The 14,894-nt window shown below is 34.7% G+C and overlaps 2 protein-coding genes across 8 annotated transcripts; both read left to right on the top strand.

Annotated features, from left to right (window-relative positions):
* Positions 1 to 641: 641 nt before the first annotated feature.
* On the top strand, positions 642 to 7,547 carry LOC106412720. 7 transcript variants are annotated; one of them, XM_048775307.1, is made up of 19 exons: positions 642 to 2,095; positions 2,721 to 2,806; positions 2,884 to 3,225; positions 3,299 to 3,382; positions 3,474 to 3,794; positions 3,960 to 4,017; positions 4,230 to 4,359; positions 4,461 to 4,591; positions 4,656 to 4,877; positions 4,974 to 5,203; positions 5,298 to 5,501; positions 5,612 to 5,812; positions 5,896 to 5,949; positions 6,027 to 6,092; positions 6,167 to 6,298; positions 6,381 to 6,434; positions 6,523 to 6,582; positions 6,677 to 7,066; positions 7,174 to 7,547. In XM_048775307.1, the coding sequence occupies exons 1-19, from the start codon at positions 952 to 954 to the stop codon at positions 7,351 to 7,353; spliced, it is 4,089 nt and encodes a 1,362-aa protein (XP_048631264.1). In that variant the 5' UTR covers positions 642 to 951; the 3' UTR covers positions 7,354 to 7,547. The 7 variants fall into 7 exon arrangements, 6 of the variants coding, with proteins under 6 accessions (XP_048631264.1, XP_048631267.1, XP_048631266.1 ...); XM_048775310.1 differs by having other exon boundaries at positions 643 to 2,095; positions 4,956 to 5,203; positions 7,184 to 7,547; XM_048775309.1 differs by having other exon boundaries at positions 643 to 2,095; positions 4,956 to 5,203; positions 6,677 to 7,102; positions 7,177 to 7,547.
* Positions 7,548 to 12,904: 5,357 nt separating this feature from the next.
* On the top strand, positions 12,905 to 13,266 carry LOC106414192. The gene has a single exon (XM_013854889.3). The coding sequence runs from the start codon at positions 12,971 to 12,973 to the stop codon at positions 13,205 to 13,207; it is 237 nt and encodes a 78-aa protein (XP_013710343.1). The 5' UTR covers positions 12,905 to 12,970; the 3' UTR covers positions 13,208 to 13,266.
* The last annotated feature ends 1,628 nt before the right edge of the window (positions 13,267 to 14,894 follow it).

The following is a 14,894-nucleotide window of genomic DNA, read 5'->3' as shown; positions in this document are numbered from 1 at the left end:
AACCGAAGTAGAAAAATATCCGAACGGGTATTAAATTAGGAGAGATTGGATATCCGAATCCGAACGGGTAATATCCGAACCCGAATGGATATCCGAAGATAACCGAAGATATATATAATTAACCTTATATTTTAATTTACATCTTTTATTTTATATAAAATATTTATATTGATACTACACATACTTTAAATTCATATGATATATATACAATTACGTAGAAGATGATTTGCTATGCACTTAAAATACATGTCAAACTTTTTATTTCAACAATTAACAAAAAGTTACATCCAAAATTTAAAAACAATAACCAAATTAATGTCTTTTTAGTATGAAAATGTTATATTCAAATCTATTAACCATTCAATCTATTAAAAATACAAAAAATAGTTAAGTGAAAGTTATATATTTAAATACAAAAAATTTGAAAAATGAAAATTTTAATTTTTTTTTCAAAATCTAAATATCCGAACCCGATCCGAAATAACCGAAACCGAACTAAAAATACCCGAACCCGACCCGAAGTACAGAAATACCCGAACGGGTTCTACACCTCTATACCGAAATACCCGAAAATCCGAAATACCCGATCCAAACCCGAACGGGTACCCGAACGCCCACCCCTAGTTTGCCTGCAAATGACGCGAAAATATCTCTGACAAAAATAAAAATTAAAAAAAAAAGAACCGAATCTGGGGGAAAGGATCCGAAAGAACATGAACCCTAGAAATTCGAAGAAACCCTAATCTTAGCCACGCTTTTTATTCATCTTCTTCAATCGTTTCGAATCTGAAACTGGCACGGCGAGAGCTAAGCTAGGGCTAGGTTTGGGCTTCGCGAAATTAGGGTTTTGTTTCTCCCGTTATCTGGGAGGAGGAAATTGACGGCGGATTACGGTTAAGTGTTCCGTTTCATGGGCGGCGCGGGAGTCTACGGTGGTGGTTTGTGTCGGTCATGAACGTTGACCAATGCCAGTGGCCGGAGAAGATGATGTGTATGGGAGTGGACGGAGGTTGTGGTGCTGAAGAGAAGGAGAATGATAAGGGAGTCGATTTGTTAGCTCAGGCTAGCAAACATCTCTCGGAGAGGTCTCCTTATGATGTTCCTGAAGATGGTTTAGCTCTGGGGTTAAGTGTGAGTACTCTGCCTGTTGTGTTAGCTAATTTGTTGAACCAAAAGGATGACAAGAAGCGGCATAAGAAGTCTCACCATGGGACTGAGACTAAGAAGAAGAAGTCTTCTAGGGTAGGGGAGAAGTTGAGAGCTGGGAGTATATGGGTTGAACATGATGACTACTTTAGGCGCTTAGAGGCTCCTGATTTAGAAACTTTGTCAGATTTAGCTTCTCTACGTTCTTTATCTTCTAGAAACTGCTTTTTAGTTCCATCCGCTAGTATTCAACAGAGGGAAACTGATGCGACTGCTAGAAACGAGGATGCTGTTTGTGGAGAAGAAACTAAAGACATTCTTAGTGAAGGGGTAAACGAAGTTGTTGGTCATCAGCCAATGAGTGTTGATAATGTGGGCGATGAGATCTCTTCTGGTGGTTTAGAATGGATTGTAGGTTGTAGAAATAGGATTTTGTTGACATCAGAAAGGCCTTCCAAAAAGCGGAGACGTCTTGGTAGTGATGCTGGTTTGGAGAAATTAGTGGTTGCCGCTCCTTGCAGAGGGAATGCATTGTTATGTGATTTTTGCTGCACTGGTGAGGCCAAGGGATATCATCGCCAGTTGATTGTTTGCACTTCCTGCAAAGCTACAGTTCATAAAAAATGCTATGGTGTGGTTGAGGATACGGATAAGACATGGTTGTGCTCCTGGTGTGAGCTGGAGAATGGTGGTGGTGATAGTGAAAGACCGTGCTCGCTTTGTCCGAAAAAGGGTGGCGTTCTGAAACCTGTTCTCTCGAAAACTGAGAATGGTGGGCCACCGGAGTTTGCTCATCTGTATTGTTCTCTGTGGATGCCTGAGGTGTACATAGAAGACTTGAATAAAATGGAGCCTATCTTGAATTTGCCTGGAATAAAAGAAACTCGCAGGAAATTGTTGTGTAACTTGTGCAAGGTGAAATCTGGTGCTTGCACTCGATGTTGTTATGGTATGTATTGTTTCTTTCTGTGCATCCGGTCTACTTCTGAGCATGGGTAACATTTGAGATTCTTAATGACATGCTCTGTTCTATAGTCTGGGTCTTTTGCTTAAGCTGCTACTTCCTTGGAACAACTTAACAATTGTGCTAAAGATTCTAATACGACAAAGAAATAGGACTACTGGTAGAAAAAGCCTGCAGTTCACCTGAAATTGGGTTTTATATGCCTTTACTGTGCTATGCTCGCAGTTTTAGTCCAGATAACCCAATTGTCTAGATCATTTTTAAGTGGAACATGATTTGTTTGTTGACATTGTTAATAGCAGTGGAGTGTTATAATTTTTTACCAGGCTACCTTGTGATGATTGCATCTCTGATGAAGCAAAACGTTTATATCTTTATATTAATATCTTGTTATGCTTGGTTGCTGTGAAAGTGAAATTTCACCCAGCTTGGACCTAATCAAAATAAATAGGGAAATGTATATGCTCCTATGTTCTTACTTTATTTACTTATCCAAATTTATGGGTGCATCCTACTTTCCACACTTTTCTTTGATTCAAATATTTTGTCTTCGTTCTTTGGTGAGTATCTGATGACTTATTAATTATTTATTACATTTTCTTGATCACAGCAACATGCCGAGCATCTTTCCATCCTATATGTGCAAGGGAGGCAGGGAATAGGCTAGAAATCTGGGGAAAACATGGGTGTGATACTGTAAGTTTCATCACTTACAGAACGGAATCATAGACATTAGTGCTGTTTTTTTCTTTAACAATATAATAAATTTTTAGGTTGAACTGCGAGCTTTCTGCTCGAAGCATTCAGATATTCAAGATAGTGGAAGGCCTATAAACGGCGGAAATATTAATGCAGCTGATCCTCCTGTATGTCATCTTCCAACAGAATCTATAAGAGATCGCCTAAGTAATGATGAGACGGGAGTTGAAGTAGGAGCACAAGGTACAGGTTCTGATATTTCGAGAAACAGTGAGTTGCAAGAACTGGAATCACCGCGTTCAGAATTTGACAGGTCTGCAACAGACATTGTTGAATCAGGGATGACTGAGAGGAGAACTGATAATGAAAAAAAAACTCGATCCGAGTCTCTTAGTTTTGTACTGATTCTGAAAAAGGTGTGTAATAGCTACTAACTTAGATTATCTGTACCGGTTGACTCTCTTGCTCATTGATTAAACATTTTTTCAGTTGATCAGCCTGGGGAAAGTAGATGTGAAGGATGTGGCTGCAGAGATTGGGGTCAATCCTGATGCTTTGAATGCCAAACTTATGGTAACGCGTAATACTTCTCATATACCTGCTTAAAACGTCTGTGTTCTCATTGTGGCTTTCTGTATATTGATTTCAAATTTTTGCGTTACAGGACGGAGACTTGTTACCTGATTTACTAGGCAAGATAGTTAAATGGCTTAGCCAGCATGCACACATGGGTACTAGGGACAAATGCGGAAATATTAAAAGTACGAACACTACTAAATCTGAGCGTCGGGTAGCTAACTCTACTGAAGGCATTGTGATGTTAGATTCTGACATAGTAGATCCTGGTGTCTTTTCTTTGGAGCGAGCCTCTGCTGAAATTTGTACTGGTATTGGTTTTGTGGTTGATGAAGCTAAAGCTAATAATCCAGTTTTGAAAAAAGAAATCAGTGGGAATTTTCCATCTGATCATTCTCCAGAAGAACAGGTAATCTCACATGGTTAGCATACACAAATAGTTGCTACTTATTAATTATCAAAGACTGGTTAGTTATGTTACCAAAATTGAAACGTAGCTGCTTCGGTATTATTTTTTATGCGCAAGTATCTCCTGATGAGATTCTGGACGTTGTGCCTTGTTTCGTATATACAGAAACCAGTAGTGCTTGATCAGGAGTTTCGTCTTGGAAAAAATACAGTTCATCTTTCTGGTATGTTCTTCTATCTTTTCATTATATCTTCGTGCATATTCCATGTATCTATCCTCCGTATTTGCATCCTTCATGCAGTATTTTATTCATTTGTTATACATAGTTGCGTGGAATCATTTCTATTGAAGATACCTCTTCATGGTTTAATGTTTATCACGCTTAATGGATAATCACAGTTCGCTGCTGCTTATCTATTTTAATTTGTCGCATAGATAATCACGGAGAAAAATCAAATCCCAGCTCGTCTGGACTAATGGTGGAGAATGCCTTTTCCGTGGGGCCAAATAGTTCTCAAAACCGGGGAATTTTGAACGATCCAAGTCCTATGATCTTGGATCTCCTGTAAGCTCTAAAAACATTTGGGTTACAGCCTCTGTTCTTCTCCTGGCTTTACAAATATTCTACCCACTAAATCCTTTTTTTTTTTATCTATGATGATTCAGTGATCATGAAGCATATCCTGGTTTCAATCCTCATCCTTATATTCACAAAGAATTGTCAGAGATGGGCAAGGGAAAGACCGTGAAAAGCAGCACGGATTCTTATGTGGATAGGATGACATCCGAACCGGATGGTAGAGACTCTATGCTTTATGCCACAGATTTTAGGACTTTTGGTAACATTATAACATTTGGCAGGCTCTGAAGAAGGAACCAAACATCTGCAGGACGCTGGCGATCATACTACCTGTTGTAATTCCCAAAGTCAGAGAGCAGGGTGCGGAGACACATTTTGTCGGTTAGCTAAAGCTAGGAAATTGGGCATACTGGATATGTCTCCTAAAGATGAAGTGGAAGGAGAACTTCTATATTATCAACTTCAGTTACTTGGCACCGGAGTTTCAAGAAAACAACTATCGGGTGATTTTTTAGCCCATTGTTTTATGCACTGTATAATAATTTATGTTATATTATTCTAAAGTTAATCCCTTTTCTCAGACGATCTAGCCTACGCAGTTACCAAAAAGCTACCCCTGGAGATTGATGAACAGCATGGACGAATATGGGATGATGTTCTGGTCAACAAATATTTCCATGATGTCAGGGAAGCAAGAAAGCAAGGTAGGAAAGAGAAAAGACACAAAGAAGCCCAGGCTGTTCTAGCAGCTGCTACTCAAGCAGCAGCAACATCTTCTCGGAATACATCGCTCAGGAAAGATATGGCAGAAGAACCAGCTCAACAAGAAGTAGTTGCTTTATTTTGCTTTTTTACTGGATGTATGTATGTTATCTATGCCATAATTCTAATCTTTATCTTCTTGCTGGTTATAAATTGGACAGATGAGTACGCATAGACGTGGCAGCGCCCACCTAGTGCCACAGACAAAGGAAACACTTTTAAAGGTGCCTGTTTCCGGTCCACCATCTGAGAAGCGTTCTGATCAGCGTACACGAGAATTTTCATTAGAGAATCCACGAAGTTGTGACATCTGCAGACGCTCTGAAACTATATGGAACCTGATTGTGGTGTGCTCTAGTTGCAAGGTGATACGAAATTTCCTTAATTATTTTCTAATGTTTAACTGATGAAAGAATTGTGTTTTCTTAGACATCTTTAATGCACGGTATGATATCTTATCAGCCTCCAATTACAGGTTGCTGTTCACATGGATTGCTACAAATGTGCTAAAGAATCTACTGGTCCTTGGTACTGTGAACTATGTGCGGAATCTACTGGTTCTTTCAATTTTTGGGAAAAACCGTATTCTACTACAGAGTGTGCTTTATGTGGAGGCACAACTGGGGCTTTTAGGAAAGCCACAGATGGCCAGTGGGTTCATGCATTTTGTGCTGAGGTAAAGTTTCCTTGTGCATCAGTATGTGAATTACTATTTCAAGTAATGAACATTGCAAATACTTTTTATTTAATTTCTTGCAGTGGTCTCTTGAATCAACCTTCAGAAGGGGTCAAATAAATCCTGTGCAGGGAATGGTGGGTTTATATTACTGTAATACAGAATCATTATCATGTTTAAGAATGCTAAAGCTTAATAGATGATGCTTTGTTAGGAATCTCTGGCTAAGAACACCAACACTTGTTGTGTATGCCAACGGATATATGGTGCATGCATTAAGGTACGGAGTACTGACCCTTCCTTACTTAAGTATATGGGCAAAGATTGATCAAAAGCTTATTTGTCATTTTACAGTGTAGTTATGGTAACTGCCAGACGACATTTCACCCCACCTGTGCCAGAAGTGCTCGCTTTCATATGACTGGTGGTGGAAAACTTCCGCATAAGGCTTACTGTGAGAAACACAGCTTGGAGCAGAAGGCAAAGGTCTTATTCGTCATCTCTTTACTTATTTTCATAATGTCCCACTTTCTTCACAAGGTTACTTATATGTTTTGACTGTTGGCAGGCTAAATCTCAGAAACATGAGGCAGCGGAACAGAAAAGTCTCAAACATTATAGGGTATTAGTTCTTAGCAAAGGAAAAAAAATGGCTTTTCCATTTACAAATTATTTTTAATTCCTGGAAAATTTTGCTATTTCTCTTCCAGGTTGAACTTGAGAGGTTACGCCTTCTGTGTGAGCGTATAGTCAAGAGGGAGAAGCTAAAAGTAAGTTTTAATACCTAAACCTTGGATTTTTCTTCCATTGAAACAAATAAATATATAAATGGGCACTTGACGTCTTACTGGTGTATATTTGCAGCGAGAGCTGGCTGTTTCCTCGCATGAGATACTTGCTGCCAGAAGGGATCACGCTGCACGTAATCCATCTTCTCCTCCTGAAGTTTCATCGGACTCTGCTACAACGTCAATTAAAGGTTATCCAGATAGTAATATATCTGGCAGTGAAGCAATACAGAGGTCAGATGATATCACCATCGACAGCACTGCCTCTGTTAAGCAGCGGCGAGGCAAAGGTCTCGTTTTAATAGACACTGATCAGAAAACAGACGATAGTGCTACTTCCAGGGGTCGGTTTACTCGTAATCCAACCGAAAGCCAATTATTTTCTGTGAAAACCGTTCCACGCAAACATTGTATAGTCTCGCCAAGTGTTTCAGAGGAAGGAGATGAAGAATCAGAGACCAAGAAGGTGAGAAGAATCTTTTTGTCCTAAGTTGCATGCATTGTAAGTTTCATGACCTCTTTCTGCTCATTCATGACATCTTATACATGTTTTGTCTTGATAACTGATAATAGCAGCATGTAGAAACATTTGCGAAGGAGCTTGTGATGACATCGGATGAAGCTTCTTTCAAGAACCGGCGGCTCCCAAAGGGATACTTTTATGTTCCTGTTGATTGTCTGCAAGAAGACAAGCCAGATTCATCTGATAAGCCAATCAACCAAACTGTGCCTTATGGTGAGTGTGAGATTTGAGAGGGGAAAAAAAGGCTCATTTTAGATTCAGGGTAGTGAGAAAAAAGAGCTCCCCCTGTGACCTCATAAAAAGGAACAGTCACTTCATTCTGTTTGTATACAGTAGCTTAAGCAATAGGGGTAGAGCAGAAGTGTAAATATTCATCAATTGTGTCTAAAATTTCTTTAGTTAATATTCAACCTTTTTATTCACACTTTTATTGCTCAGTTTGACTCGAGTAGAAGAGAGACAATTAATATATAACAACAAAAGAAGCCACGCAAATGTTATCTTCACTTCTTTGATATTTGTATATACGTGTATGACAAGCCACTCGATCTTATGGCGACTACTCTATGTATGTGTGCCTTTTAACTGAATCTATATATGGTTGAACTGAAGATATTAAAAGCTGAAAGAAAATTAAATGTTTCATATAATCATATAATGAATATGATGAATATAACGTTTCAACAAAAAATGAATTTTATGTGACCATGTTGTACAATGCATCTCTTAGATGGTGCGACTCTTGCTTATCAAAGCGAGTAACCTGAAACAAAGTACAAACTATACCAAACTAAATTACATTAGCCGTGTTCTTTTGATAGCCGCTCCTAACTAGCGGTAGCGGCAAAGAATTCAACGTCACAAAGACAAGATGAACAATTTTGTCAGTGATTTTGATTATCACAGCTTGCCGCAGCGGCTGAAAAAGGTGATGCGACTGTCGCCTATATTTACAGCGTCCAATTTCGTTATCGCGTCTTGCCGCTGCGTCTCAGTTTTGTGTATCAGAAATTTCAGTAGCGGCCATTTTAGTCTTCGGTTCCGTCAAGTTCGGCTCCGTCGTAGTCTGTTTTTTCTGACGCTGACGCTGCGATCAGCGTTCATGAAAAGAACAGAGCTATTAAGTTCAGGTTCAGTATATAAATCTTCTATAATCAACATTTCGAAAAAGTCGAATTAAAAGTGGATCAAACACCGATGCACCAGTTGGAAGGCAAAAATTCGTATGTTTTAGTGCATTTAGTTTTTGAAGAGTTAGTTTTTGAATTTGAAGGACAAAAGAATGGCATAGTTTTGAATTTCACGAGTAATTAGATGTTCAAAGAAGGCTTAGCAAGGTTGGCCGTTCTCGGTTCGGTTCAGATTTTTGCTTTTTTTTATTTCGGGGTTTCTGAAGTTAAAATTTTTAGTTTCATTCGGGTATTTATACATTTTGGTTCGGATTCGGTTAGGATCTTCGAGGGTTTGGTCCAGGTTTACATAAACCGTTAAAATTATTTTTAAAGTTTGAAATTAACATATACTTTAAATTTTAAGACGGGTTTGATTCAAGCAGCTCTCATTACCTTAGTTGCTTGGCAGTGGATAGGCGAATTGGAGGTTTGGGTTAAAAATCTAAAAATAAAAATAATATATAACATATAATTTTAATAATTTATGCTAGAATACCTAAATTTCACATAAAAATTGGTTTGAATTGAATATTTGGATGAAGAACCAATAGACATTTCAAATATTTTTGGTGTTATGAGTATTATGTAGTTATTTCAAAAAATATTTACTTGGGCAACTTAAAAATATTTTATATATTTGAATATTTTTTTGATATTAAATCTAAAATTAATTAATATATTTAAGTACATAAATCTGATTCGGATATATTCACAATACCTAAAATTCAGTTCGTATTGGATATGGTTCACTTCTCTAGATAACTCGTTCGAGTATTTAGCCAGATTTAATTTGTTTAGTATTATTCTTAGGATCGGATTTGGTCCGGTTCTTCTAATTCAGGTCTATGCCCAACACTGCTTATCAGTTAGCTGTTCAGATTTTTTTTTTGTATTATCATTGCGTATTTCTTATCTTAATTAATGTAATTTTAAAATATCTAATGCTACATTTCTTTTTAGTAATTATTAATATGTTGAAACTTTATCACCGAATGGAGCTTATATAAAGAGCAAAGCAGGAGTGCAGGACATGCATCAAACCCAAAAAAAACATGCATGGAGCGCATCACGTAACACCAATTACACAAGTTTCTAACATATGAAATGGTATAGTTCAGTTAAAACTGGATAGTTTTATGCAAAACTTGCCAAAACACAAAATCACCCTACCAACATTTATGATTAAAAAAAACATTTATGATTTTTCTCAAAAGAGAAAAGAAAAACATTATGATTTCATACGTATCTCAAAATCAATCTCAAAATTCAAGATGCTGGGCATACTATATTTTTATCAACATAGAGTTATTATTATATATATACACATATAATAACATAAACATATACAACACTTCTCATAGGAATACCAGTTCCTATATAGAAATATATATATACATAAATGCATTAGTTAAATGTTGCAAACAAATAAAAATAAAATATTAAAATTACAATATATACACACTCCACCCGTGTTACAAAAAAAAGAAAAGAAAAACACACTCCACCCACATCCTACATACCTTAAGAAATATGAGATGCAAAATCAAAATTAGATATAAGTTACAAAAAAACGTCAATATTATTTAAACATGATAGTAGGGTTTAGCAGTGAACCTTCGTCTCTTTCAATGATATCAACCTCTTTCAATTATAGAAATAGAAATAGAAAATAGGGTTTAGTCAAGTAACCTTCAAATACATGAGTATATATAAAACTGATTTCAGAACTCAGTTAAACATTTTGTCATTACATTAACTTAAAATAAATTTAAAGTTATCTTTTGCCCGGCGCTTGCAGTTGATTAAATCACTTGTGTATAGCATTGTTAATTTCTGGAGCTCAGCATTTATCCTCCCAATGACTGGTCTTGATACTATTGAAAGTCTTTTGTAGCGCTTTCTTATGGTCTGGATCACCTCCCTAATCAAACCCATAAAACGAAGGTTGTGTGGGAGGATTTGTGTTACCTAAAAACTGAAGGAGGCCTTGGACTGCATAGCTAGGCTTCGTGAGTCAACTAGAGTTTTTACTCTCTCCCTGATATGGAGGATATTTACTTCGACATGTTCTTTCAGGGTATTTTGGGTTCAACATTATCTTTTGAGGCATAGTTCGTTTTGGGATGCTAAAAAGGATACAGAGGGATCTTAGATTTGGAAGAAGCTTTTAAAGTTGAGACACATAGCATACCCTTTCTTCAATGTTCAGCTTGGAAATGGGCAAAATACTTTTTTTTTGGTTTGATGATTGGCTGAAAATGGGTAAACTCTTTGATATTAAAGGAGTCATGGGCCCATGCTACCTCGGTGTAGCAAGGAATGCGAGGGTATGTGAAGCTGTAATGCTTGATCAGTGGTCAATTAGAGGACACATAAGTCACCATTTTCAGGAACTACATGCCAAGATACAAGCAATACCCGCTCCAAGCGCCCAGCAGAGCGATGATATAATTCTTTGGAGACACTCTCCAGATATTTATAAGCCATACTTCTCAATTACTAACACTTGGGAGCAGGTCAGAAGTAAACGGGAAGATGTGCCTTGGAGTAGTAGTATATGGTTTCCGCAGGGTGTTCCTCGGTTTTCTTTCATAGTTTGGCTGGCTGTCATTATAGTGATGACAAATGGCTACAAAAGAAGTTGTAATGTTTTTCAATTAATTTAATATACAGGGGATTGGTGTAGTACTAAAGTTGTTCTGCATAATTATATCAACATAAAAAGTTGATCTAAAAAAAACATATCTTCTCTAACGTAACCATAACTTATCATATGACACACGATTGCACTATGCCACTGAACACGTTGTGTATAGATAAGTTCAACTAGCACTATGATTAAAGGTGATCCCATATCAGACATCTAGAAACTTTATGCTAATTAATTAATATTAATAGCACATCAATCAGATATTAAGTAGTTTTAACTTGTATCAAATTCTTCATACAAACTATACATATATCGATTTGGAATGATAATTAGCATATCAATCAAATATTAAGTGTTGGGATTTATTAAATCCAAATCCAACTCTTTATTGTTTGATCAGTAAGATATTGTTTACTTTGTGCCTTAAACAATCCCGTATGGTTTTACTTTTGGATTTTTTTCCATAAGGTTTCATTCTAATTAGAGTTAGACATCTTTTATATATTAGACTTTACTTTGTCTAATTTCCAATGTGGAACTTTGTTTGATATTTCACATTCTCCTCCTCAAACTAAGGAGCACACTCATCTCGTGTGTTTCTTTTCTTTGAGAATGTGTCTCCCACAACATCTCGGTCCTTTGAGAATGTCACTAAAGGTTCCATGATCTTGATTTGTTTATGCCGAACCTCCCTTTCCCTTACTTGAAGGGTATTTTGGTCTTCTTGCAGATTTTCGTCAACCTGGTTCTGATACCAACTAATTAAATACATGTCCAACTCTATATTGTTTGTTTAGTACGATATTGTCCACTTTGGGCCTTAGGTAAACCCGCATGGTTTTACTTTTGGTTTTCATTCCAAAAAGCCTCGTACTAATAGAGTTGGACATCTCTTTATATATTAGACTTTTCTTTGTCTAACTTTGAAACCTTGAATGGTTTTTACATATTTTAGTTGTTGTTTAATATGTCTAATATTTTGAACAAAATATCTTAGTGAAAGAAAGATAAAAGACCTCTTAACATTTTGAACAAAATATCACAAAAATATAATATTAACTTTGAAAAAAAAATTCACTCAAATTTAAAAATTACAAATAATGTGTATAGAAAATTTATAAATATTTTTAAAGTTTAAGTATATTTAATTTAAGGAGGGAAGCCCACAAATTGTTAAACCAGTTCTAGAAGTCGTCAAATAAGAGTCGACTTTGCTTGGGTTGTTGTGCCGTTCGCAGGTCCCACCGACATGTGGCAGCCTGCGATTAGTTTGTATTTAATTTGATTTTTTTTTAAATCGGATAAAAATCATATACTGAAAACTTATCTTCTTGTCGTTGTATATGACTTTTAGTTTAAAAAAAAAAAATTATCTTCTTCATTTCTTTGGTTATATTGTGGTTAGGGTCGATTTGATTGTCATTTTGTAGTAGCTTAAGAATTTATAAATAACACTATAAACTGTTTAAAATAATAATCAATCAAACGAGTAATAATGGATAGTCTGAGTAATTATGTTCGACTTTTATCCAGTAAAAGTTATCTTTTTTTTGTAAAAAGCAGTAAAAGTTATCTTAGTCTTTTTCTTTTGTGTTCAACTAGTTTTTTTTTTTTTTTTTTAAACTTGTGTTCAACTAGTTATCTTAATCTAAAAGGATACTTTTACGGTTTTACCCAAAATTTTGGGTAATTCTCGTCATGAAAATGTCGGGATACATGCCTAGGCGTAGTACTTACTGCTTGGATCGGCAAACGCTAAACTCCTACAAACTTCGTTGATATAAAGCGCAAAGAAATATACATACAGAAAAGCAGATATATATAGCGTATACGATATGATATATTGAGGGCAAACAAACCCAATCAGTAAAATGGACCCCATCAGTTTATCTATAAATAACGTCCCAAACCTCTCCCCTTAAAATTCAACAACACTCATCTTTACCAAAATACAACAACTTTTGTTTTATTTCCACGTCTTGAGATAACATAATTTTCGGTTCGTTTTTTCCTAACCGCTAAAAGATGTCGCTAGCTATCGCGGAGGTTTACACGGTGAAGAAGTTTCACACAGAGAGTATGAAGAAACCGGCCAAAGCAACGGTTACCGGCGAGGGAGATGGAAAGATCATCGGAGGTGGGCTCCGGGAGGTAATGAAAACGCCGGTGAAACAGAATGGAACTAGAAATTTCGGACGGTGGTTTGTTGGGAAGCCAAAGAAAAGCTCGGCTAAAGTTTCGGATCCCACGACGATTGAGTGAAAGAAGAAAAAACGTGTTCTCTTGTTTTTCTTTTATTTTTCTTCTTTCTTTCTTTCTTTCTTTCTTTCTTCATTTTGTTTTATTTTCATGTGTCTTTTTCATTTTATTGTGTGATTGTAATTTTTAAATAGTTTGTAAACTTTGTAAAATATATATGAACAAGCAACACTATAGAATGGAACTTTTGGGAAACGTCCTGAATTTTCCTCAATACCATAGCAAGTTGATGAGTTTTATGCCAATCCAAACTAAACATGTGTGCTAGAAAATGCCATTTATGTTGTTTCAACAATATTAAGTATGCGCGAGATAAACATATATATAAAAATTATTTTATTTATTATATATTTTTATATATTATAAGATAATAAATATATATTGAATAATTAAAAGTTAATAACTACTATATATATAATTAAATTGATGTGAACATATAAATTAATTCTATTAATCCAAACAACAATTTTTTTATTTGATATGCAATTAAATTTAAATAATATTAGCATACATAGTATATTTTTAATATTAATGTCTATTAAATGATGTTTTCTACTCATATAGTTTTTTTGATCATTTGTATCTTTTATAGAAAAAATTTTAAATTACTGATAACAAAATTTTCATTGTGGGATTAATAGTGTTAGTAATTATATTTAAAAAAAAATGTCAATGTTCGTTCAAAGCTTTTATCAAAAAAAAGTTGTTCAAAGTAAATTTTAAAATTAAAATATTTATGTATTTTATATGGTATATGGTATATATATATATATATATTTAATCTTAATAATTAATTAGATTAAGCTTTTTACTTATATGCTTTTGTAATCATTTGTATTTTGTCATAACTAAAATTATAAACCATGGATCACAAAATTTAAATATGTGACTTTTAACAGTTTTAATAATTTATAGTCGTTTTGAAAAATTCAAAATATAACATATACATAAAAATCTAAAATTTTATTATATGGTTAGTATGATTATTTAATTTATTTTAATAGTTTAAAATTAAACAAATTGAATAGAAGATACACTAATTTTTATCAAATCTTTATTATTCAAAATCACTAGGAGTTAACCCGCGCTACGCGTAGGGCTATTTTGATTTCAAATGTTAACTATATAGTTATTTTGGATGTTGTATTCTGAACAACAACAAAATTCCGAATTGTATGTTTGTGTGAATACATATTTCCATGGAAAAAAACAGAAAACTATACATTTTTCAGATACATGTTTGATATAGTTTTTCATTTCTTATATTGTATATTTACTTATTATTTATTTTTCTTATATTGTAGGGCAATTCTTTCAAATAGATCTTTAAGTTTTTGTCACAAAATAGCCTTCAATAAGTAAAATGACCAAAATAGTCTCTTTTATTTTGAAAATTTTAATTTTAGTTTTTATTTTTTAAAATTTGAAACCCTATCCTCAAAACTTCATCCCTTAACTCTAAACCATAAGACTTATTTTGGTCATTTTTGTCATGTATAGCTATTTTTGTAACAAAAAGTTAAAAGTTGCTATCCTAGAAAATTTCTATATATTGTATATTTATTTATTCTAATTTTCTTGCTTTTATATAAATTATATACTATAAAGCAAATCCCTCTTTGGATTATGCCCATTTCTTTTCAATATATTTACAACAAAATGCTACTGTTCTTTTTTCTTCTTTTTTTTT

The sequence above is a fragment of the Brassica napus genome, unplaced genomic scaffold, assembly GCF_020379485.1.
Source record: "Brassica napus cultivar Da-Ae unplaced genomic scaffold, Da-Ae ScsIHWf_813;HRSCAF=1163, whole genome shotgun sequence".
Classification (NCBI taxonomy): Eukaryota; Viridiplantae; Streptophyta; class Magnoliopsida; order Brassicales; family Brassicaceae; genus Brassica; species Brassica napus.
This window is presented reverse-complemented; position numbering and strand designations above follow the sequence as displayed.